The sequence below is a fragment of the Armigeres subalbatus genome, chromosome 2 (genome assembly GCF_024139115.2).
Source record: "Armigeres subalbatus isolate Guangzhou_Male chromosome 2, GZ_Asu_2, whole genome shotgun sequence".
Taxonomy (NCBI): Eukaryota; Metazoa; Arthropoda; class Insecta; order Diptera; family Culicidae; genus Armigeres; species Armigeres subalbatus.
In genome coordinates, this window is record NC_085140.1 from 26,515,550 (window position 1) to 26,542,439 (window position 26,890).

The 26,890-nt window shown below is 41.0% G+C and overlaps 1 protein-coding gene across 2 annotated transcripts in view; it reads right to left on the reverse strand.

The window, feature by feature from the left end:
• LOC134218309 (uncharacterized) overlaps window positions 1-26,572 on the reverse strand; it is a 131,875-nt gene extending 105,303 nt beyond the window's left edge. Inside the window, exons 1-2 of one of the 2 annotated variants that reach the window (XM_062697248.1) lie at window positions 26,528-26,572; window positions 12,925-13,712 (exon numbers count right to left, since the gene is read on the reverse strand). In XM_062697248.1, the coding sequence (XP_062553232.1) occupies window positions 12,925-12,955 (31 nt within the window). In that variant the 5' untranslated portion in view covers window positions 12,956-13,712; window positions 26,528-26,572. Of the gene's footprint in view, window positions 1-12,924; window positions 13,713-25,643 lie in introns of both variants that reach the window. The other variant, XM_062697247.1, reaches the window with a different exon arrangement.
• Between the last annotated feature and the right edge of the window lie 318 nt (window positions 26,573-26,890).

A 26,890-nucleotide genomic window follows, 5' to 3' on the forward strand; every position in this document is an offset into this window, starting at 1 on the left:
GAAACGTGAAGCAACAAAAGTTGGACTGGTGGTGAATGCGTCAAAGACAAAGTACATGCTTGTGGGCGGAACCGAGCGCGACAGGGCCCGCCTGGGAAGCAGTGTTACGATAGACGGGGATACCTTCGAGGTGGTCGAGGAATTCGTCTACCTCGGATCCTTGCTAACGGCTGACAACAACGTTAGTCGTGAAATACGAAGGCGCATCATCTGTGGAAGTCGGGCCTACTACGGGCTCCAGAAGAAACTGCGGTCGAAAAAGATTCGCCACCGCACCAAATGTGTCATGTACAAGACGTTAATAAGACCGGTAGTCCTCTACGGACATGAAACATGGACAATGCTCGAGGAGGACTTGCAAGCACTCGGAGTATTCGAGAGACGGGTGCTTAGGACCATCTTTGGCGGTGTGCAAGAAGACGGTGTGTGGCGGCGAAGAATGAACCATGAGCTCGCCCAACTCTACGGCGAACCCAGTATCCAGAAGGTAGCTAAAGCCGGAAGGGTACGATGGGCAGGACATGTTGCAAGAATGCCGGACAGCAACCCTGCAAAGATGGTGTTCGCTTCCGATCCGGCAGGTACGAGACGGCGTGGAGCGCAGCGAGCGAGATGGGCAGACCAGGTGCAGAACGACTTGGCGAGCGTGGGGCGTATCCGAGGATGGAGAGATGCGGCCTCGAACCGTGCATTGTGGCGTCAAATTGTTGATTCAGTGTTATCTGTTTAGATGTTAACTAAATAAATGAATGAAATGAGGTAGTTCCTACATGGTTCAATTCAACCAGAAAAAAATCCTGACTGTCAAAGACAAATGAAATGTATTAATAAACACTAAACAAACTTTGTTGGACTTCTTTTGATAAATCGATTGGAGAATATTGTTCCCCAAGAAAACGTTTGCTTGTTTATGATTCAGAAACACGTGAACTCGAATATTTTCCATTGGTTATTGAAAGCAATTGGCTATACGTTATATGGAAAAGTGCTAGTTCTATTATCGTTTTAAATAAAAGCGCTCAATGAGGAATGTTGTTCAGTTGTTCTATGTCTTAAATCAAAACCATTAAACCCACTTAGACACATCCAGGATCCACGACGAACCAAAACTTCCTCTCTCTTTGGTCCGATCAGAAATACCTAATTGCGCAATATTTCTTCGTTGCGGAGCGGTGCTGCCCCGGGGCTTTGCCTCAACATCTCTGCTCTGAACCACACACCGACCGGGATGACGCGCGGGTGTTGTTTGCATATTTTCTCCCCTCGTTCAATGCCAATACCACCCACTGCTCGTGTAATGCCGCGCCGCGTCGCTTCGCAGGGCCGTTCTAAAGTCCGACTGCGACTTGATGTGAGTAAACGAACAGACAGGGAGGCCACCGAAAGCCAAGCGCAGAAGCGTAGGTTGTGTTTTGATTTTCTTTGTTCCGTTCCGTTCTCCTCCGGAGCGGAATGTGTCGGGTAGATTACGATTCTGCCGGGTGATTTTCCACCCTCTTTTGACAACAAAATTGAAACCATGAGTGTAGAGAAATGCAGGTACCTCCACTCCTACGGGGGTTATTAACGGGTTAACACTCTTCCGCACTTGGAGGCTGGAATTGAGAAGGGAAGAAAACTGGATCCCACAGAAGAACAAGTGAGGATAATGCTGAGTCGTCGGAGCACTTGTCCGATTTGCCTTCTCGGAATGTAACGAACGAGAATAAGACAATAACTCGAAAGCGACACAGCATCGTCAGGCTATAAATAGTGGTAAATAAACTGTGAAAAAGGTTTTCGGTGAGTGTGTAACGCCGAGGATAGATCCTCTATGGGTACAATGGCCGAAAATGCACTTGATATGAAATGTGAGGAAGAAACTTGGGATATCCCATGCGCTAAGAGGCACCGGCCTGTACACGAATAGGGTGTCGAAAGGAACACCCGAACGCAGCAGGTATCGATGAGAGGACAAAGAAAGTACTCTTGTAAGCGCCTAAAAAAAGCACGTCATTTGGGACGGCTGTTCTCAACATGGCATGGGAGATATTAGCTCGTTGAAAGATGAAAAATTTGAATAAGCAAATGAAGTTTTTGTGAATAACAAAAGAGTTCCATGCACAACTTTTATAAGTTTGTGCAATGTGTAATGCATTTCACACGCTTCACAAGAACGCCACATGAAGCGACGCAAATCACAGTTTTCTTATTATAGACAAAGAAGTAATATTTTGCCACAATCAAAACCAATATGTTTCCATTGAAAATTAGGAGATACGAGCCCGATTATCGATGTAGAATCTATTCGGATGAGATTATTCGATTATATCCTAAATATTGTGCTGCCCACACAAGATATTAATTTATGCAATCGTAGGCAAGCCATCAATTAATAACCGAGAAAATGCTTACGAGAAAACCAAGTGGAGGTTTCTGTAGTCACGATAAAACAGAAACATAACAAAACCCTCTAACAAGGATAGAAATACATAATCGTATAAACTGGGGTTGTTTATTACGTGGTTTATTTTTGACCTTCTGCTAAAATTCACAAAAAGTCCAGTGGTATTTAAAAGTTGTGGAAATTAATAAAATCCATTCGGTTGAAAAGCAACCCCAGTGACAACAACCTTATCATATCAATGAACGACGCCGCTGGATGTTTCCCCTTAAACGAGAACTTATTCAAATTCCTGCAAATGGTACCAGCAGCAACCAAACAACACCTCGCCAACTCAATTTTTGCACCCATTGACAATGTCTACCAGGAATTCCGTCAAGCTGCAATTCCCCAAAGCATGCTTTCCTTGGTACTCGCTCCGTCTGTTGTATCCTCATCGTAGCCCCCAACACATCGCACTTGCGCTCGTAATATATTTTTTTGCAAATAGCGCAATTTACCTTCCCGTAGCCCCAATGTCCCCTCCTTCCCACCTATAGAGCTTCAGCAACACGACCTACCAAAGTACCAGCACTCTGGCACTGGTAGATATGTAGGTAGGTTGACTCGGCTCGGTATGTGGAGTGCATGCCGTACCCACCTATCTGTCTATGCTTTACAGGGAAAGCAAATCAGAATACTCGGTACCCACCACCGAATCGGCGTGTCATGATTTATTTTTATCGAGAACCATTGGTAGGTATGCGCTTGTGGGTGTAACAAGTCGAACGGCGGATGGCGCGAGTGATCGCTATTTGTAGCTTTATCTACCTACCCGACTATAGAGTTCGGTCTACAGAGATACGTGCACGGGTGTATTTATTTAGATGCAGCGCAGTCCGTGTGCAGTTTGTGAGATATGAGACTATGGCTGCGATGAAGACTCATCGTTTTTCCTCGTCAATAGCAGGCTGTCTACGGTTAGGACGACCAAAGTCAGTCTTTGGTTTCTGGCTGATATGCAATATGCATGTGTGAGGCATGTCTGGTTGATGGTACAGGGTGACCCATAAACCATGGGGAATAATCAGTATTGTTTTTGTTTACTATTAGAGCCCATCAAAGGGCTGTGTGGGTGGCTGTTCAACGGAACAGGTACGTAATACTTTGTATTAATTATCAACCTGTAACCAATAGCAGAAATCTCACGAATCTATTTGAATTATTTGAAAGAATTTTCCGAACAAATTCCCAAGAAATCCACATGGGAATTCGCAAAAAAAAATGTTGAAAATTCTAAACAAATTCACGTAGAATTTTCGAAGAATTGCTCGTATAAATAAAGAGAAAAAAATGCGTCAAAATTCCGAAGAATTTGCAGTGAGAACTTTGAAGAATTTGAGGTGGAAATTGAAAAGAAATTCCAACGGAAAATCTGGTGAAAATTCCAGAATTTCGAAGAATTTCTAACAGAGTTTAGAAAAAAAGAATTTTTACCGGAAATTGGAAAAAAAAACAAAGGATATTCCTAAGAATTTATCTTCTTCTTCAATGGCCCTACATTCCAGCTGTATATTGGGCAGCTTTTCAATTGAGTGACGGCAAATGCTGGGTAAAGCCGTACCACCCGTACATACCTACCCGTACAATTGGTACTTCGCGTACCTGAAGGAATTAAATAGACCCCATCTTGCGGTCCTTAGCATCTTACCCAGCAACTCCTATCCATACCTACCCGTGGTGCTGGCTGGGATACGAGAAATTTAAGGTCACTCTGACAGAATCTGTTTCAAAGTGCTCGCGTTTTAGGGCACACCACTCGATACGGGGGCGGCGGACAACTGTCATTTTGTTGATTCAGCTTTGCTGCGTCGCAGCATGCGTGAAAAAATAAAAATGACAGTTGTGCGTTGCTTCCGTATCGAGTGGTGTACCCCCGAAAACGCGAGCACTTTGAAACTTGGATTCTGTCAGGAGTGACCTTAAGGAAGATTGGGTAACCAACCCCGGTGGGAACTATGTTCGTATGCTGACAGGGAAGAGGTGATTGCTCCTCTCCGGAGGTGCAAATCTTACTGAGCGTCTGTCTCCATGTCAAGATCGGCTCACAACAGCGTCTGTTCTCCATGTTAGGGGCGACTGATCACCTCTTGAGGACTACTGGAATACAGTCAAAGCAGCCATTAACGACGCAGCGGAGAACAACGTCGGGTATATGGGGCGCAGTCGACGGAACGATTGGTTCGACGAAGAGTGCAGACAGATTCTGGAGGAGAAGGACCCAACGCGGGCGGTCGCGCTACAGTAAGGTACCCGACAGAACGTGGAATGTTAAGGGGGAAACAACGTCGGGTATATGGGGCGCAGTCGACGGAACGATTGGTTCGACGAAGAGTGCAGACAGATTCTGGAGGAGAAGGACCCAACGCGGGCGGTCGCGCTACAGTAAGGTACCCGGCAGAACGTGGAATGTTAAGGGGGAAACGCAATGGAGTGCGGCAACGGAACGGCAACGACAAGCGGTTTGTCGACGGTTTGTACTAAAAAATTCCGCATCATTGCCGCAGTTGCAAAACGCAATGCATGCGGATTTGCCGGACAGGTTTCATATGACGTTTCAAGTTTTGAAGAAATTCTTATTTTTTAAAAGATGATTTTGATTATTTCTAGAGACGATTTAATTTCAATTATTTAAATAAACTTATAAATTAATTCTAGTTGATTCAGTGACTGCTTTAAATATATCAGAGCCTCAATCACAACAGTAGGAATACTATTTTTTGATGTCTGCCGGAAGTTACTGCAGGAAATGCAGAGGCTCAGAAGTGTTGTACATAATTCCAGGAAGCTCCATCACCAATTACTCCAGAAGATCCACCACAAATCCCTTCAAAAGTTCCTTCAGGAATTGCACCAGAAGTTCATCAAGAAATTGTTTCGGGTTTTGCTGAAATCTCTCCGGATGTTCATCTGGAGAAACCTCCAGGAATTCCTTCGGAAGTTCCTACATGAAGATTCTCCAGAAATTTCTTCGGAAGTTCCTTTAAGAATTCCCCAGGAAATTTGTCTAGGAATTCCTCCGGAAAATCCTCCAAAAAGTTCTCAGGAAGCTCCGTTTTGTTGTACTTAATTGCGATGATAAAACACTAATTAAAGTACTCCGGAAGGTACTCCATATTCTACAGAAGGTTCCTCCAGGAATAATTTGAAAGTTTCTCCAGCAATTCCTTCGAAAGTTCCTTCACAAATTCCTTCGAAGTTCCTCCAGCGCTTCTTTCGGAAGTTTCTTCGGAAGTGGCTCCTGAAATTGTTCCAGGAATTCCTGCGGAAGTTCCTCCAGAAATTCCTCCGTAAGTTCTTCCAAAAATTCCTCTGAATTTTTCCGGAAGATCCTCCACGAATTCCTCCAGAAGTTCTTCAAGATTCCTTCGGAAGTTTCTTCCTTCGGAAAATCCTCCAGGAATTCATTAAGAAGTTCCTTTACAAATTCCTTTAGAATCCAGGAAGTTCCTCCACGAATCAAGAAATTCCGCATGGAGTTCCACCAGGAATTCCTCCAAAAGCTTCTCCACGAATTCCTCCAGGAATTCCACCGGATGTTCCTCAAGATTCTTTCGAAAGTTTCTCCTCTAATTCCTTCGGAAATTCCTCCAAGAGTTCCTCCGGAAATTCCTACAAAAGTTCTTCCGGAAGTTCCTCCAGCAGTTCATCCGGAAATTCCTCCAGGAATTTCTCCGAAAATTCCTGCAAAAATTCCTTCGAAAGTTCCGCAAGTTTTTCCAAGACTTCCTTAGAAAGTTCCTCCAAAAGATCCTCCGAAAGTTCCTCTAACAATTCCTCCCAATGATTCTCCACGAATTCCTCCAGGAATTCCTCCGCAAGCTCCTCAAGATTCCTTCGGAAGTTCCATCAGTAATTCCATCGGACATTCATTCGAAAGTTCCTCGAGTAAATTCTTCGGAAGTTCCTCCAGTAATTTCTTCGGAAGTTCCTCCAGTAATTTCTTCGGAAGTTCCTTCAGGAGTTCCTTAAGAAGTTCCTTCAGAAGTTCCTGCGAAAATTCATTCGGAAGTTCCTTCGTAAGTTTCCCCAAGAGTTCCTTCGAAAATTGTTCCAAGAGTTCCTCTGGATGTTCCTTCAAAAGTTCCTAAAGAAATTCCTAATGGAGTTCCATCAGAAATTCTTCCGAATACTCCTATACAAATCCTATATAAATTTCTCCGCAAGTTCCTCAAGATTTCTTCGGAAGTTCCTGCAGTAATTCCTCCAAGAGTTCCTCCGGAAATTCCTACACAAGTTCTTCCAAAAAATCCTCCAGAAATTCCTCCGGAAGTTCCTCTAGATTCTATCGGAAGTTCAAGAGTTCCTTAAGAAGTTCCTTCAGGAAATTTTTCAGAAGTTCCTGCGAATTTTTTTTCGGGGGTTCCTCGGTAAGTTCCCCCAAGAGTTCCTCCGAATGTTCCTCCAGGTATTCTTCCGAAAGGTTCTCCTGGAATTCCTTCGGAAGTTCCTCCAGGAATTCCTTCGGAAGTTCCTCCAGGAATTCCTCCGGAAGTTCCTCCAGGAATTCCTCCGGAAGTTCCTCCAGGAATTCCTCCGGAAGTTCCTCCAGGAATTCCTCCGGAAGTTCCTCCAGGAATTCCTCCGGAAGTTCCTCCAGGAATTCCTCCGGAAGTTCCTCCAGGAATTCCTCCGGAAGTTCCTCCAGGAATTCCTCCGGAAGTTCCTCCAGGAATTCCTCCGGAAGTTCCTCCTGGAATTCCTCCGGAAGTTCCTCCAGGAATTCCACCGGAAGTTCCTCCAGGTATTCCCCCGGAAGTTCCTCCACGAATTCCCCCGGAATTTCCTCCTGGATTTCCACCGAAAGTTCCTCCAGGAATTCCTCTGGAAGTCCCTCCAGGGATTCCTCCGGAAGTTCCTCCAGGAATTCCTCCGGAAGTTCCTCCAGGAATTCCTCCGGAAGTTCCTCCAGGAATTCCTCCAGAAGTCGCTCCAGGAATTCCCCCGGAAGTTCCTTCAGGAAATCCCTCGGAAGTTCCTTCAGGAAATCCCACGGAAGTTCCTCCAAGAATTCCCCCGGAAGTTCCTCCAGGAATTCTCCTGGAAGTTCCTCCAGGAATTCCTCCGAAAGTTCCTCCAGGATTTAACCTGGAAGGACCTCTCGATATTCCCCCGGAAACTCCTCCTGTATGTCTTTGGAACGGAAGTTCTGCTTGGAATTAATGGAGGAACTTCGAGAAGAATTCCTGGAGGAACTTCCGGATAAAACCCTGGAGGAACTTCCGGAGAAACTTCCGGAGGAATTCCTGGAGGGACTCCCGGAGGAATTCCTGGAGGAACTTCCGGAGGAATTCCTGGAGGAACTTCCGGAGGAATTCCTGGAGGAACTTCCGGAGGAATTCCTGGAGGAACTTCCGGAGGAATTCCTGGAGGAACTTCCGGAGGAATTCCTGGAGGAACTTCCGGAGGAATTCCTGGAGGAACTTCCGGAGGAATTCCTGGAGGAACTTCCGGAGGAATTCCTGGAGGAACTTCCGGAGGAATTCCTGGAGGAACTTCCGGAGGAATTCCTGGAGGAACTTCCGGAGGAATTCCTGGAGGAACTTCCGGAGGAATTCCTGGAGGAACTTCCGGAGGAATTCCTGGAGGAACTTCCGGAGGAATTCCTGGAGGAACTTCCGGAGGAATTCCTGGAGGAACTTCCGGAGGAATTCCTGGAGGAACTTCCGGAGGAATTCCTGGAGGAACTTCCGGAGGAATTCCTGGAGGAACTTCCGGAGGAATTCCTGGAGGAACTTACGAAGGAATTCCTGGGGGAACTTTCGAAAGAAATTCTGTAGGAATTTCCGAAGGAATTCCTGGAGGAGCTCTCGAAGGAAGTGGGAATTCATAGTGGAACTACCTAATTTATTAGAAACTTTTTTTTCCGATTTTTTTGTTTTAATTTTGGATTTTCATTTCCATGCAGAGGAATTTCCTTCGGAGTTTCAGGAGGTTTTCTCTTGATATTTGCGAGGAATTCTCTTGGTATTTTGTTTGAAATTTCATAGGAATTTTTCATTAAAAATGAGTGGAATTCCTTTGCAAATTCAGAATATGTATCTAACAAAATCAAGTTAATTTTCATGGTAAATTTAGAGAAAATTTTACATGGAATTTTTCTCGGAAATACCTACAAGAGGTCTGGGACCTCAATGTTTATTTTTATTTTGAAAATTCAGATGAATTTCCCTTTCAAATTCTTGGAAATGTGCTTTGAAAATTCAGTTTATTTTCCCTTGGAAATTCAAGAAATATTACTTCAAAATTCTTGGGTTTTTATTTGGATGAACAGTGGATGTTCTCTTGAAATTGGATTTACTTGTTGGACAAAGACAAGTAGAACAACGATTTTATGATTAATAATATAATCATTATTCATTAATGTTTCTTCAAAGTTTTAAATAATTTTATTTGTTTTCAGCAACCCAGTTTAATCAAGTGGTCCTGATTATGCTTTCTTTGTGTTTTCTCTGCAGTTCTCTGCTACTGGAAATAATACAAATTTGAATAAAATCACTTCATGCTAAAAGTAAACAAATCTTTCCGCAATACCGCTGCCGCATTTTTTGAAAATTTTCAAAAAATATGCGGTTTTAATACATTCCGCATCTGCCGTTCCGCACCATTGCGTACCGTTCCATATACTGCCGTGTATTCAAAAGTGACAGCTGCCGCACTCCATTGCGTTTCCCCCTTTATAGACGGAAGCGGAAAAAGCAGACCCGCCTTTTTCAGGAGAAGAAACGCCGCCTGGAAGAAGCGGAGTGCGAAGAGATGGGACAGCTGTGCCATTCTCAAGAAACACGCAAGTTCTATCAGAAGCTCAATGCATCCCGCAAAGGCTTCGTGCCGCGAGCCGAAATATGCCGGGATGCATCTTGACGGACGAACGTGTGGTGATCGAAAGGTGGAAGCAGCACTACGAGGAACATTTGAATGGCACTGAGAGTACAGGCAGTGAAAGTCAAGGCATGACTACGTCAGTTCAGCGGACGATGGAAGCCAACCAGCCCCCACCTTGAGGGAAGTTAAGGATGCCATTCAACAGCTAAAGACCAATAAAGCAGCTGGTAAGGATGGTATCGGAGCTGAGCTCATCAAGATGGGCCCGGAAAAGCTGGCCACTTGCCTGTACAAATTGATAGTCAGAATCTGGGAAACTGAACAGCTACCGGAGGAGTGGAAGGAAGGGGTTATATGCCCCATCTACAAGAAAGGCGACAAGCTGGAGTGTGAGAACTTTCGAGCGATCACCATCCTTAATGCCGCCTACAAAGTGATATCCCAGATCATCTGTCGTCTGTCACCATTAGTGAATGAGTTCGTAGGAAGTTATCAAGCCGGCCACTCGACAACGGATCAGATCTTTACTGTACGGCAAATCCTTAAAAAATGCCGTGAATACCAGGTCCCAACGCACCATTTGTTCGTTGATTTCAAGGCGGCATACGACAGTATAGACCGCGTAGAGCTATGGAAAATTATGGACGAGAGCAGCATCCTGAACAGCTTACCAGACTGATCAAAGCAACGGTGGATGGTGTGCAAAACTGTGTGAAGATTTCGGGCGAACACTCCAGTTCGTTCGAATCGCGCGGGGGACTAAAACAAGGTGATGGTCTTTCGTGCCTGTTGTTCAACATTGCGCTAGAAGGTGTCATGCGGAGAGCCAGGTGTAACAGCCGGGGTACGATTTTCAACAGATCCAGTCAATTTATTTGCTTCGCGAATGACATGGACATCGTCGGCCGAACATTTGCAAAGGTGGCAGAACTGTACACCCGCCTGAAACGTGAAGCAACAAAAGTTGGACTGGTGGTGAATGCGCCAAAGACAAAGTACATGTTGTGGGCGGAACCGAGCGCAACAGGGCCCGCCTGGGAAGCAGTGTTACGATAGACGGGGATACCTTCGAGGTGGTCGAGGAATTCGTCTACCTCGGATCCTTGCTAACGGCTGACAACAACGTTAGTCGTGGAATACGAAGGCGCATCATCTCTGGAAGTCGGGCCTACCGCGGGCTCCAGAAGAAACTGCGGTCGAAAAGATTCGCCACCGCACCAAATGTGTCATGTACAAGACGCTTATAAGACCGGTTGTCCTCTACGGACATGAAACATGGAGAATGCTCGAGGAGGACTTGCAAGCACTCGGAGTATTCGAGAGACGGATGCTTAGGACCATCTTTGGCGGTGTGCAAGAAGGCGGTATGTGGCGGCGAAGTATGAACCATGAGCTCGCCCAACTCTACGGCGAACCCAGTATCCAGAAGGTAGCAAAAGCCGGAAGGGTACGATGTGCAGGACATGTTGCAAGAATGCCGGACAGCAACCCTGCAAAGATGGTGTTCGCTTCCGATCCGGAAGGTACGAGACGGCGTGGAGCGCAGCGAGCGAGATGGGCAGACCAGGTGCAAAACGACTTGGCGAGCGTGGGGCGTATCCGAGGATGGAGAGATGTGGCCTCAAACCGTGTATTATGGCGTCAAATTGTTGATTCAGTGTTATCTGTTTAGATGTAAACTAAATAAATGAGCTACGACTTTAAACAAAAGGTAGTCGACAACCGAATTCACTTTTTTAATGGCAAGTATAAAAACAGCATATCACCGAATATTTAGTAAAAGCTTCCCAAGCTATTAGCTAAGATATCTAGATATCCAATTGTATGCAATTATCCCCATTTTTTTTTGCAAAACTATTAATCAAAATTATGAATCAAAAACAAAATGGTGCTGTTAACCGGGCATTTTTCTTCAAGATAGAGATTTGCTGAATTAAGTCGAATGAATCAGCATTCTCAATAACGACTCGAAAAAATGTAATTTTCGAAATATCAATCGAATTAAACTTACGTATAATTGTCGAAAAATCAGAATTTTCCCCCAAGTCTGACGACGCTAGTAAACCAAGGCCAAGATTTCAAAGTTATGAATCCAATCGAAATGTCAGTCAATAACACAAACGCACTGCACCGCAGCATAAAAACAAAATGCCATCATCTGTTCTGCCAGCGCACCCAGTGGTTAGCGCAAGTTCATGTGTCGTGTCGTGTATGCATGCCCGGCACATGTGGGAGTATACGAATGTGTTGGCAAAGGCACCCTACATCTGCTGCTGAATACATGAGGAATTCCGTCGCACACGGACGAACGAATTGGCGAAACTCGTATCTATAAGGCAGTCGCGACAACGGCAACAGCAATACAACGGAACGTGACTGTGTCGTATGAAAATTTGCTGAAAACTTGCTCGCTGGTAGATACCGCCACCGCGAACGAACGACCTACACTTGCAGAAAGCTGCACGGGCGAACGAACCGACGACGACGAAGGCAATGAAGAGCCGCTTGTGCTACACAGAATATAAAAAGAGAATAACCGCTTTTCTTTCATTACGTAAGGGGATTCCCAACACCCAGAGACCGAAAGTATGGTCACGGGGGAAGCAGGTTGAACCGGGAGTGAGGCGGAATTTTACGATGTCAGGAATAAAGGGAGGAGAAGCATCATCGCTTTTTCTACCCTGGATTGAGACCGAACAAAACCAAACCACCGAGAAGAGTGGGCCAAACGCTCGATCTTTTATGGTGGATGCATGGCACCCTGGAATTAAAATTACTGTAGGACTACGGTCTGGTACCTGGAATAAACTGGTTGGGGTATGCAGGGGGAAGTTAGAATCCCGTAGTCATCAACGGGAGGGAGAATGCCTACGGGGAGCTGTGCTGCGAGTATCTATGCCTGAATCGAACAGAACAAGAGCGAAGGTAAAAGTCATTTGACCCTCCTTTTCGGATTTACGAGGCGTTATTTCGTTTGCTTTTATCCTTGCGAATCGTAATAGTGAAAGTGTAGATGGTTCATGAAAAGGGATCTGACCGAATAATGTTGGACAAGTACATTTCTGCGCACTTAGAACGAATGCCAGTTATTTTTTAACAAATCTTATATATAAAAATGAAATGGTCTGTGTTCGTATCCGCATAACTCGAAAATGGCTGGATGGATTTTTTTTCATTTCTTCAGCAGAAATATTCGTTATAGTTTCCAACGGGTTTATATGATATTTCCTCAGTCTAAAATCATTAGTAAAGTTGAGTAAATCAGGAAATACTAAAATAAAGATTGGTATGGGAATCTCGCATAGGCAGTTCTCAACTTTCATTTTCGCCTACTATGCAGGACAACGTCTGCCGGGTCAACTATTCTGTATAAAAGTACGCAATATATTATATGCAAACTGGGATTGAACTAAAAACATTAAATTAAAAGTTTTTTTAGACGAATCGTTGGATACTGGTTGCTAAGAAATATGTTGCGTGCTTTGAACATTATGTGTCCAATGGTCTTGAGAATTGTCATAATGAAGCCAGAAAATAAATGATTTTCATTCGAGCCGAAAAATATCTAACAAGCGTTTGACCTACTCTCAAAACAATATAAATTCAAAATCGCACTATCAAAATTTGTTAGCACTTTTGAGAATGATAATAAATAATATAAACAACGAAACACTTACTTGTTTTGGTAGCTCCCTTCTTGCGCGCCATGCTTGTTGAAATCTATTCTTTGCTCTGCTCCCACATCCGTTGGTCGTCCAAAGTATTTTAGATCAATCTCTCACTGCGTTTTCTGCCGATCTACCGATATAACAACGCTAATCACACACTCACAAAACGATATGTTTTTCTTCTTCCGGTTAATTTTTTTTCTATCCGTTTGCCGGTAGGTGCGCAATTTCCAGTAATCTGCTCAACCGTCGCACTCTCTTTCGTTTACCCACTACGCCTTGCCCCTTCTGTTAAATCGACACATATGGCCTTCTTCACAGCTCGTAGTCTACGGTCTATGCCCACCGAACACTCTTCAGCCAACCAACAAAATGAAACATTCTTTTGGCTCTTCTTTGGGGCTGCGCTACCACGACGACTACGTCAGGCGTTCGTTGGCAGGAACCCAGCTAGTAAACAAGTGTGTGGCCCCCCAACCACCTCCGTCCGCCGCGCGGCACATAACAGCACCGAACGAGAGTTCCTTCAAAACATACGCGCGTGCAAGCACTACTCTGAATTATGACGAAGCGCAAGCGATGCGTGTTGTCTGTTGATATTGGAAGCACTGCTGCCGGAGCGAAGGCAAGAAAATCCACCTCACGTACTGCTGCTTAGCGTTGCCTCGTCCACCTTCCTACTTGGCCGTATCTCCCCTTCGTTTGCACAAACTGAGCCTTTTTTGCACTGGTTTTAAATTACAGCACTGCCGGGCCAGTCTGTGGGGCTGTTGCTGATGAACACTTCCAGGGTAGATCTGAAAAATACAACCAAAATCAAACATGACCCTTACGAATTTTGGAATCTAGCAGAATCTTTGCACATGTCATCAGTTTCAGTACAGAGTAGATTTTATATTTTATACAATAGGCATTTTACGGAGCTGTTACAAACTGAGCAAATTTCAATACGCGAAATCCGCGACTGCAAAAACAAAACCGCAACCAGCATGATTAGTGGCCAAATTACTTAAAAACACATTTCAATCCGAAACTTCAATACATTTACTTTTAATCTATCGACATTAACGACATATTGAATAGATTATAGAAAAACTGCTGTACTATACACAATGGCATAGTTGACGTATTGGTAATAAAACGCGCCAATCCCAATCCCAATCCTAGTCGCCAACATCTGTAATCTAAAACTGTGTTGACTGAAAGGTCTATAATGTAATTTTGGGCAAATTGGGCAATATTAGAGCAGAAAAGTATGCAAGCGCTGCGTGATTCCGTGGCCTAATGAACAAACCCATCTATCACATCAAGAGCAGTACATTATTGAATGTGCCACCAACAGTGGTTTCTCATGGAGTCCCAACTGCTGTAGTGACTTAATAGGCATAAGCAAACGAAAAAACGAGATATTTCGGACCCAATCGTAACAACAAATTGGGAAGATTTTCATCGGATATTTCTTCAGAGATTTCTTCGGAAAATCATTCGAAAAATTCTCTGGCAATTTTTAGAAAACCTCTGCAGGAATTGCTTCAGAAGTTACCTTATTTAAACCATACGCATTGTTTAAAGGAATTCTTTCTAAAATTGCTGAGGCAGTTCTCTCAAAATTTTATGATTTTAAAGAATAAAATAGTTTCTGGGGAAAATCGTAAAGGACTTCCCGTAAGAATTGCTGGAGTAATTGCCGTAAAAATTTCTTACGGAATTACGGAAAGCATTTCCGATTGAAATTCCTGAAGGAATTTTCGAAAGAACTCGTTAATGCATTTTTGAAGAAGAACTCTTGATGGAATTTCCAAGGGATTTCTAAAGATATTTTTTAGAAATTATTAAGAGAATTCCTACAATAATTTCTAAAGGAATATCTAATTCCCGAAGGCAGGGTTTGCAGAAATCGCTCTCAATAGATAACGAACAACGACAAAAGAGAGGCAAAAACCTCTTCGAATCATAACAAGCCATGAGAACAAAACTATCGGACTTGTATACAAGTTGTTGGTCCCCAACATAAAATGAGCGAGAACAACGCGTTTGATAAAATTTTATGTTGGGGACCATAATTTTTTCAAATGACAAGTGAGAGATTTTCTCATTCTCCTTTGGATTCACACCCTGCCCGAAGGTGTTCCAAAAGGCATTTTCGAATGAATTTCTTATTTGAATCCCCAAGGAATTCCGAAAGAAATTTATATAAACGTTGTAAAGAAATTTTTGATGAAATGCCTGAAGGAATTTACGTACAGAAGAAATTTGCAAAGGAATACCTGGAGGAATCTTCTTTAGGATGTCTTGAAATAAATTCCAAAGGAACATCTGAAAAAAAAAATCCAAAAGAATTCCCAAAAAAAATCCCAAAGGATTTCTCAAAGAAATTTCCGAATATATTGAATTTTCGAAGGAGTTCCTAAAGATATTTTCGAAGGAATTTCCAAAGAAATTTTCGAAGTAGTCCCTGAATGAATTTGCAAAGGAATTTCCGAAGCAATTAATACTGCAGAAATATTTTAGTAAACAAAGGGATTTCCAAAGGATCTCGTGAAGGAATTCCCAAAAGAATCCCTGAAGAAATTTTGAGGAATGTCCAAAGGAATTCTTGGAGAAGTTTAAGAAAGTCGGAAATTTCTTCAGGAGTTTCATCGCAAATTCATTCAGGAATTCCTCCGTCAATCATTTTAATAATTCGTTCGGCAATTTCTTAGGAAGAATTTCTCAAAGAATTGTTAAAGAAATTCTCGATGTAAGTGCGTGAATGTAAATCCGCGATTTTGACGACATCATTTTAAGGAACCGCTACTGGAAGAGACAATCCGCTACAAATTCGCGATAAACGCGACAATCGTAATTACTTTTTACTCTCAAATTTCTGAGTCTCTACAATTGTAAATTAGCCTCTCTAGTAATCTCTTACAAGAGAAAACGAAGAAGTAATCTCGTAGCCACATATAGCATTTGTAGTTACGAAAATGAAAGTCCTACACAAAACAAATTATTTCGGTAACTAAAAAAGAAAGGATTTCTCGCTTAACTTTTCAAAAGGACCTAAGTAACATTTTTTTCATGAATTAATTTGAGTACCGGAATCAAAAACTTCCATATTAGTCTGTTGATTGTACTATTCAATTTAAATCATGAAAATAATGTTACTTAGGTCCTTTTGAAAAGTTAAGCGAGATTTCAGCTTTTTATAACATATCTACTAGGGTGCCAATGAAAATGATTGCTCACAAGTTTCATTACATCAAAATATGGCCCCATGCAAAATTTGAGCTCAATCAGACATGATTTAAGAGTGCCTAAAATTCATCAAAGTTTTAAAAGGAAAAGTCGAAAATCGAATTTTTGTTTTTGATGCCAAATGACTTTAAAATGCATGAAACGTCGAGATTTGATGTCATTCAAAATAAAAAAAATAATTTTAAAACATTTTTGGAGCTTGGAATTTTTTTCAGATGATGAACATTTTTTTCATCGAATTTTAAAACCGAAGGATAGGGAGTGAGTGCTAGTAATGAACCCCGTGCGTATAATGGACCCCCTGAAAAAAACCCAAAAGTTAACGCTGGAATCAATGATTTCCTGCAAATTTCCATTGGATAAAGTTGCTTCACCTATCAGGGTAGTTGTTCCATGCAATTGTTTTGACTTGGGATACTAAAATTAAGTTATATTAACTAATTTGTAAAAGTAAATACGTCAGAGGGTCCATTACTAGTACACAAGGGGGGGGTCCATAATGGGCAACAGGAACATGTGGAAATGGAACATGAAAATCAAATGGGGGGGACCACCATACGTATGTAAACAAACTCTATGATGCGTATTATGGTCCCGGGGGTGACAATAATAGGCAATCTGGCAACATTATTTTAAAATACTTATTTTAGTAGTAAAAATTAATGTTTTAGCATGTTTTATGTACGAAACGCATTGCTGTTAACTTTTACTTGTCATCTGGTGCTACAGAACGGCAATGTATGTCATGAGTCTGACTCTAGCGAAGCGATTGAATAAATTTCCGTCCTTAAGGGGTCCATTACTAGCACTCACTCTCTACGTAAACGTTTTCGTATCCAAAAATATCCCCCTTTGTAAAATTTGGGCTAAATCTGACATTATTTAGAGGTGCTCAAAATAAACCAAAACTTCTTCTTTTTTTCTCACAAGGGGGAAATTTGTTTTTGTTTTTTTTAATGCCTCAAAATGCATGAAATTTTGAGAATTAATTTTTAGAAAAAAATCGACTGTTTTGGGACTTTTTTTTATAAATTATTATGGCGAAAACAATTTTTCATCGAATTTAAAAACCAGACGTTACCCAAACATTTCCTAAGGCCTATAATATGCGCCTATGCAAAATTTGAGCTACATAAGAAATTATTTCGAAGTCCCAAAACAGTCGATTTAAAAAACTAACAGTGGGTAATGTCTGTGACATAACCGCGAAGCGGACGTAGGACTTGGCTTGATCATGATAAATCTCGTCGCTACTGCGGTTTTTCTTGCTGCGACGATGACTATTGTCAGGCCTGTCCCTGTCGCTGGATGTTGGTTCTCTACCGACCGCTCAAGATAAAATTTGAGCAGGAACTAAACTCGCGTGAGCCATGATTTTATCATTATATCAGAACTCTAGCCGAAGCTCCGCCCCTTTGATGAATAAGACCATAAGACATCGTTTGCTCACTGCTAGTCGTGGGTAATTAAAGTGACAAAACATTTCAAAATTATTATTTTCTAAATAATAACTAATGAATAAAAGAATTCACTATCAAAATAATTATATATGGGACATTGGTAATAGTGGTAATAGAGTATACTTGCTGAAATACAAAATCACGTTAACCAAGAATATTCAAAAGCTTTATACCAACGTTTGAAAGTTACACAAAATTCAGTTGCTATTTGCCTATTCACATCAACAAATAAATCAAATTTTAAATTGAAATATTTAGACTCAAAACAGTGACAATTTTTGGAATCCTAATGGAGAAATTTCAAAAATTTTCGTTGAAATCTTAGAATAAGAAACGCATTTTCTTTTGTCGTGAGCGAGGAAGACAGAATTTTGTAACAATTCATCGCCAGGAACGCAAATTAATAAAATTGTCACGCAAACGCTCTCTAATTAGTTGATTGTACTACATTTTCAAAATGATTCTATTGCGAAAAACACTTTAGTAAGTATATTAGTGGTTCTGAAAAGATCCATTCACAATGTTAGATGTAAATTTCCTCTTGAGCGGTTCAACTGGGAGTTTATGATTGTTTAAAACATTATGAATCGATGTCTGCAGGAATACCAAACGCTTAACCGCTGCTGCCATCGGCCGAGAAAACTTGATCAGTAGTGTTGTCGTGACGATTCTGTCGTGTGACGATTCTGCCTTGCTCTTAAAAAGGCTTTAGGTTTGCGAATGCGTGGCGACACGATGATGCAACCGTTCAAAAATTCCGACGATGCGATGCTGTTATTGCTTTGCCTGTTTCGGTCAGATTGAGAGGAAAAATTCGCGCTGTGCTATTTTATGCCTTCTTAGCAGACCTAGCGTGAGCTCATTCGTTGACGTCTGCACCAATCAGAACGTGGTAATGGAATGATGCAAGAATAATGCGGTACCCATATTTATAGGTTTTCGTGAATTCAATGTTTTGCTTTGAAAACAGTTTTAGGCCTATTGAAACAAGTTTTCGGATATTATCAAGCATTAATATGAAAGGCATATTTGAAAGCTGTCGATTGAGGGGTTAACTGCAGAAATCTGTTCACTAGGGTAAAAGCTGTTACCGTTTAAAATCTTTCAACACAGCGTAACGCGGTCGATTTGAACATTTTGGAATGACACCCGGTATAGTAAAGAGAGACGTAAGTCCTACGTCAAAAATTCTTCTTGTGAGAGAAAGTTTTGTTTTTTTTATTAATTTTGAGCACCCCTAAATCATGCCCGATTTAGCTCAAATTTTGCATAGGAGGATATTTTTAACTAAGAAACGTTTAAATTCGACGAAAAAATTTTCATCATCTGAAAAAATTTCCCAAAAATGTTATAAGAAAGAAAATCAATTTAAATCAAAAAAATTTTTTTTTTTTAAATAACATCAAATTTCGACGTTTCATGCATTTTTAAGTAATTTGGCATCAAAAACAAAAATTTGATTTTCTACTTTTCCTTTGGTCCTTCCTTGGGAAAATTTTCATGGGCAATAATTTCAAAACTTTGATGAATTTTAAGCACCCCTAAATCATGTCCGATTGAACTCATGGGATCTTATTTTGGGGTAATGAAACTTGTGAGCAATGTCGTTTTTTGAAATTCGATGGCAATTTTTCCCATACATTCCATTGGCACCCTAATATCTACTGTAGGTAATATGTAGTGTCATATTATTACCCCTTCATATGGCAGACGAATCTAAACAATAAATTGACAAAAACAAAATAGGACACAATGTTGACATGGTATTAAACTCAAATGTATGTTTGTTATACATTAAACAGTTCAGAAACATTGAAAAATTGGTGGCAATATAGTTGCCTGCCACTGCCCGGCAAGCGGGACAACATTGGTGGCAATCACCCTTATTCTTGTTTACGTACGAACGCGCTTTCGAACGAAAGCCGATGCGCATTCTAGTTTACACGAGCAAAATCAAATGAGGAAACGATTCGAACGAATTACATTCGTGGCAATATATTTGCCACTGCATTGCAAGCGGAAAAACAGGCAACAACAAAAATAAATAAAAGATTTTTAAAAAATAGGTTTTAGGTAAAACCAGTCAAATCAAGGCACGTTACATTTTTTAGTGAAGAATCCTAGTCGGAAACCGTATTATAAGTGAAAAAAAAAATGTGCTTTTGTTCCCAAGGGTAGAGGTGTGCGCCGCCGCGCCACGCCGCCGCCGCCGACAGTTTTTGGCACGCCGCCGCCGCCGACATTTTTGCATCGGCGCGCCGCCGTTTAAAATTTGTCACGCCGCTGATCTATAATTTTCCACGCCGTTAAAAATTTTCAGTGGAAACTCCTAAGATTCATTGGATTTTCCGTATAATTTCCTGATAGATCTCTACAACATTACGTTGAAACTCCAGAGAATTTTTCGTGAAGATAACAATTATTTCCATTAAAAATCCATACAACATCTTGTTAAAATTTCGAAGAGCTCTCCGTAAAAGCTGAGCGTGAAAATTGCGAAGGAGTTCCAGTTGAAATAAAAAAAATCTGTTTGAAATTTAATTTTTGAACAGAAAAGTGTTGTTCGGCAGAAAGTCACAAGGTTGAAAGTTGTTTGGCCGAATCGTTTAACCCAGAGGTTCCCAAACTTTTGGATATGCGACCCACCTAGCAGAATCCCATATTGCTTGCGACCCACCAGGTACCAAATGCATTGATTTTGTGAAATTAGATAAAAATGAGTTCGCGTTAGATTGAACAAATCATAATAAATTGCTTTTTATCCCATCGTTGTATTTGTCAAAATTTCGTCAATTTTTTAGATTGAATGTAGATTGGATTTGGATGGGATTTGAATTAGATTTGGGTTGGATTTGGATTGGATTTGAAATTTATTCAGATTGGATTTGAATTGGTCGAAATCCAATTCAATTAATTAGGATTGGATTTGAATTAGATTTGGATTGGAATTTAAATAGATTTGGATTTGATTTAGATTGGACTCGAATTAGATTAGGATTGGTTTTGGATTGGGTCGGGGCTTAGATTAAAATTGTATAGGAATTCTTTCTACTTGCCCAAATATCGTAGCTTAGCTTAGCTTAGACTGACTGTACATATCAATGGTTGCCACTCCGTGCCCAAATATCGTATAACAAAAAAAGGCCGTTGACCTCGTCAGGTTTGTTGTTCTTTCTTCATCCAATCATTACTTAGATCCTAATTAAAAATATGGAATGGATTTGTGGGACAAAATAGTAACAAAATTATGAATTAAGATTTGTCTTTCGCGACCCACCACTGAACAGCTCACGACCCCCCTGGGGGTCGCAACCCACAGTTTGGGAACCTCTGGTTTAACCGAAAAGACTATTTGGTAGTAGCCTAACCGAGCAAATCTTAAGAGCAAATCGATAACTTGTTTTAATGTTGTGAAATCATCGATTATGTTTACTTAATTTGATATCTTTTCGATTGTTTAAACGGTTCATCTTGCTATCGTACTGTGACATAAAATCAAAAACTATTTCTGCTGTCGATGAGAGCAAATCGAAAACTAAATTTGATATTGGTTTCCGATAGCAAAATAAGCACACAGTGTGATGTCATATCATTCAATTTAGTAATTTAGAGATCAAAATTTGTAATCAATCATGATGATTTATACATATTTGAAAACAATTATGAATCAAGTCAAAATCAAAATATTCTATATGCTCTTATTATGTTTTCAGACTTTGGTAGGATATCTAGCCTACAGATATTTGGCCGAGAATGTCATTTGGTCGAACAGTTACTTTGGTTCAAAAAATCGTGAACTCGTCCTTCGGCCGAAATAGTCGTTTGGTCGAATGGACAATTTAATCGAAAGGACATTCGGTCGAAAGTGTCGTTCGGCTGAATTGGTCATTTTTGATATTTTCACGACAATAACGGGAGAATCCTTAGCCAGGCGGTAAGACGCGCAACTACAAAGCAAGACCATGCTGAGGGTAATCTGTATAAATCATCATGTGGCTGGGTTCGATTTCCGATGCCGGTCTAGGCAATTTTCGGATTGGAAATTGTCTCGACTTCTCTGGGCATAAAAGTATCATCGTGCAATCCTCCTGATAATACGAATGCAAAAATGGTAACCTGGCTTAGAAACCTCGCAGATAATGACAATCTCTACAGAGTTTTTACGGGAAGTTGTTCCAAATTTCTACAGGAAAATATTCGAAATATTCACGGAAAGTTCCTATTGAGTCTATTTTGAGTATTCTTTAAAATTCACACAAAAAATTATGACTAGTGAAAGAGATGCTTTAACGTTGACTTCCCCAATCTAAATTAATCAAGACGGTTAGTTTTTTATCCTTTATTAGAGTGATTTTTTTCGCAGGGAGAAGTTCATCATTAAACGGCTAGTTTGGCATAGCCAACTTTAAAACATCGGAAAAATGCTCGGAATTTTTGAGGATTGTTTTTGGATTTCTTCAGAAAATTCTGATTGGTAAATTCCATCCCATTCCAATAAGAAAGACGGCCAAGCTGGTAATTTAGCCGAAAAAGCCGTTTGCCCTAACAGGTTGTCTGGCCGAAACCATCGTTGCCTAAAAATGCCAATTTAGCAGAAATAGTTTTTGATAGAATGGGCCATTTGGCCAAAAATGTCATTTGGTCTAACGGGGTCATACGGCCAAATTTCAATGACTGAACCTCGTACTGAACGGGTAATATGGTCAGAAATGGCCACTTGTTTGGCGAAATGGTATTTTTGTCAATTGACCATTGAACAAAATTCCGTGGCCTCTGTATTTTTAAGTCGATACTGGACTTTAGGCTAAAAGACATCTAGCCAGGTACCAAAACGATTCACGGAAACTGTTATCAGATCAAAACTGGTTTGAACGAAAATGTAGGTTGGCCGAAAGCGATGTACAGCCAAAAGGAAAATTTGGACCGACTTGCAAAAAGTTGTTTACCCTAACAAGTCATTTGGCTGAAAATGCCGTTCGGGTGAAAAAGTCGTTTGACCGAATACACATCATCATCATACCAAAAATGACGTTTGGTAAAAAAATGCATTTGACAGAAAGAGCCATTTGGCCCTTAAAGGTCCTCCAAAGGTTTTCATCGTAAATGTCATTAGGCCAAACGGATGGATATTTTGGACTAAATTATCCATTCAGTTGTTGACATTTGGCCGTATGACTTGTTGGTCTAAACGATATTTTCGGACAAATGACCCATTCTGCCAAACGACCATATCGGCCAAACGGCATTTTTGGACCAAACGGCCAAACGACCTGTTAGGGAAAACGACTTTTTCAGCCAAATTACCAGTTCGGACATACGGCTTTCAGCCAATGGAATTTCCCAAGAATTTCTTACGGACAATACACTAGTCGTTCGATAACTGCAACATGACGCACTCTAGACGTCAAACAATTGTCAGACGTCGTCAAAATAGAAGTGCATCTGATTGTTCACCGCTATGCAGCTATCATCGACTTTGACATAATTTTGTAGCTCAGCTGTTCGATAACTTCAAAACTGATGTAACTTTCGAAATGCAGTTGAAAGCATTGTAGTTAAATGACTTTCAGCTATCGAACGTCTACTGTACAAAGAATTTCCCGTAGAATTCCAATAATTTCGAACAATTTTTCGTTGAAGTTGAATCATTTTGAACAATCCGCCGCGGAAATTCTAAAGAAGTTTCCGTTAAACTTATGGAGAATTTTCACAATCCAGAGAATTCTTCTCGAAAACTCCTTAGAGTCTCCCGCGGAAATTCTTAAGAATTTACTGTTTTATTGTTGGCCACGCCAAACTAGCCGCCTCTTTTATTATAGACTGCGAAAGCCAACGGTAAAAAAACCATTCAACAAGAAAACATATTTTAAGCTCTTTTTAGTGGAATGTATTCAACCGTCTAAGACGAGTTAAGTAATTCCATTTGATTCCACCAATTATTTCGATATCTTTGCATATACGTATTTCGACAACAACTGTGTGGTCGTCTTCAGTGTCTCGTACTTGACTCGACTAGCCTAGCCAACTAGCCTACAATTATCAATAAGGTTCTGTGCAAATTTGGGAGAATACTCAACAGAAACTCAACAAGAACTTTTCATAAATTTCCGAAGTTTTTCCTGTAGAAGTTAAGAACATTTTTTTGTGAAAATTCTGAAATTTCTTATGTAAATTGCGACAAATTTTCTGCTGAAATTTCAAACAATTTTATTTGGGAATTCAAAAGAGCTTCTCTTGGTAATTCCAAAAATTTCTCAAAACTTCAAACAATCCTAAAATATTTTTCAAATTTTGGTTTTTCTCCAGATATTTCTGGAGAAGTTCATAAGATTTTTCATGCGAAAATCAAAAAAATCTTCTTTTAATGTCTTGAAAATATGCCGAAAAAATGCAAAAAAAATCTTAGAAAAACGTAATGAAAAAATCGCCACGCCGATTCACGCCGCCGCCGCCGCCGGGTAAAATGGCTTTCGGCGTGACGCCGAAAACGCCGCCGCCGCCGACCAAAATTCTGACAAACGCCGCCGCCGACGAATATTGGACCGGCGCACACCTCTACCCAAGGGGGAGCCTTGGAAAAAAAAACACAATTTCGTCAAAAATCCAAAAAACAAATATACAAAAAGGCAATGCCTTTTTCACGCTAATCACGCCATAATCTAAGAGAGATTCAAAATAATTAATACCAACGGAAAAATAACATATCTTTGTCGTTTTTTAACGAATCATAACTGAAAATTCTTCTTCCACTCGAAACTGTTTGAAACGATCTGTTCATAAAAAACTGTTCTCAAATTGATATTTCAATTTTTTATTACTCAAATTCGTCTGAGGTGTTACTAGGTAGCAAATATAGACACTACATGGGAAATAATAAGTAGAGCTCTTATAAATGCCTTAATAAAGGCTTACAGGTTGTAACAAAAGCTTATCACAGTTTAAACAACTGCGTAAATAAGTAATTCCCAGCATTTTGGGTGACTTTTTTTCCTTTTCTCACTTAATAAAAATAAGCTTTCATCGTACAAGTTAGTATTTGCACGAAAGCTAATAGAGGAACTGCTCCTGGAATTCACCTCACGGCTCCGATGTTCATCCCATCAAAAACAAAGCAATGGAAAGCAATTTGATTAGTTTCTTATTTTTGTGATTTTTTCCAGCTTGTTTACAAAAAGAAGCGACAAAATTGCCAAAATTGGTGCTGTATTTCTTTGTTTTGCAATGAGATGCAATAAGAGTTTTAACACCCTTAGCTGATAGAAATATTTATAAGCTTTCGTCCAAGTACTAACCGTTAGGATGAAAGCTTATTTTTATGGAGTAAAAAGCATATTAGAGTAAAAAACGCCCAAAATGCTGAGGATTATTTGCTCAAATGATCAATCCATTGACATTCTTACGAATCTAAAACATGAAAATGTTCTTGTTTCGATTTGACTCGCGCTTGACTTTTCATGTTTCTAAATTCGAAATACTGAAGACGATCAGTTAATACTTATTCTTCTTTGATATTTTTGGTAAAACATTCTACCAATAAAGTTTCGATAGACTTTTTATGTTAATTAGATATTTCAAAACAAAATAAGAAATAATCGATAATGATTAATGAAAAGTCGTTTTGTTTTGTATTCGTTCTTGATGAAGATGACGGGTGACTATAGTTAGGTATCTTTTAAAGTAATATCATAGGTTATTGTGAAATATATTTAACAGTTATGGAGTTATTTTTATATCAGAAACAACAAACTTAACTAAAAACGGAAAAAAAAATCCAAATTCAAACAGCAAATCACGGCAATGAATGCAATCTAAAGCATAAGAAATCATCAAGCAAAAATACATAATCATGTAAATCAAAGACATGTGCAAAGTTATCGAAGGTGGTCAAGTCTAGTCGTTGGCAGATTAAGCATGCAGCTTGATGATGACTTTGGCGGTGGCTACGCTGCCCGTAGCTTTCGAAAGACCACCACCCCTCACCCCCAGCACACATACACGCACCGTTTACGCTGCGGTGGACACAACACTTACAGAAAGGCAGCGGCGGCAGCAGACGGTCACCATTCTTCTCCACTTGGTTGGCGCTCTGTTGCTCTTCGTCGTCACCCAAATTCGCACACCGCCCGCCCCACTGACTGACGACAAAGTCAGCTCGATGTTGTTGCGATGACGACCAAGACGGCGACGGCTGCGAATGCTTCAGCTAAATGATTCTGCTTCGCCTTTCACCTTCTGCACAACCTCCCCAAACTGCGCGCCAACTCACTTGTTTTTACACTTCATATAAATTTGGATTTTCACGCTCGAGCAGAAATTCCTTGCTCCCATTTGCATAAGCGACGCATCCCTTCACACTGCTCAAGCACTCAATGTCCTTTGTCTCTGTAATCAACTTTTTCCTACTAGGTCCTTCCTGGAGGAGTGTCCCACACCACTAACTTCACCACCCACCCGCTACCGGAATCACACAAAGAGGAAGCGGCAACTCAAAGAAGAAAAAACTTTGGGACACGCACGCAAGCACAATTGACACGACGGGAGAAAATTACGCGAAGCAGCAAAGGACGACACTCACGGAATTCCCTCCGTTGTTTCTATCTCTCTCGCGCGTTGATATCAAGTGAGCTCCGCCGCCGCGGAATCAAAACTATAGCCAAGCGGGGCGGCCTCATGCACAAGTGCCTCCTCATTCAGGCAGTCTGTGAGTATGCAACAAGAGCAAAGCGCTATTAGCTGGTTGGCGACTGGATTGTTGCTATTGCCGCTACACACTGCCTGCTGCTACTACTGATGCTGATGATGATTGAATGAGCGTGAAAACAACATCAACAACCGTCGAACGATAATGATGATAATAATAAATTGATGACTGTTGTGGTTGTGAATGTACACAGAAAAAGGAAAATACTATGGACCTGTCGCGCGCTGCAAAAAATCCGGACCGCTCTCTTCGAATGGCAAACCTTGAATGAGTCGAGCGAACGACGACGCTTGGTTGGATTGCACCGAGCGGACGAAACGAGCCAAACACCCAAAACTCACCGGAGGACGAGGAAAGCCGCCGCAGCGCAAGTGTAAGAGCGAATGCTTGAATGAATCACTCTCTCTCTTCTGCTCATCGTCTTCGGTCATCGTCATCACTATTCAAAAGAAAATAACGAAAAGACCATCGAATAATACTGAAAACACATTCAAAGCGCTACCTCCAGCTATCTCCTGGTCCTAAGTTGATGAGAGAGCGGAAGGCGATGCCATGTAGACCAGCGACGCTGCGAGTA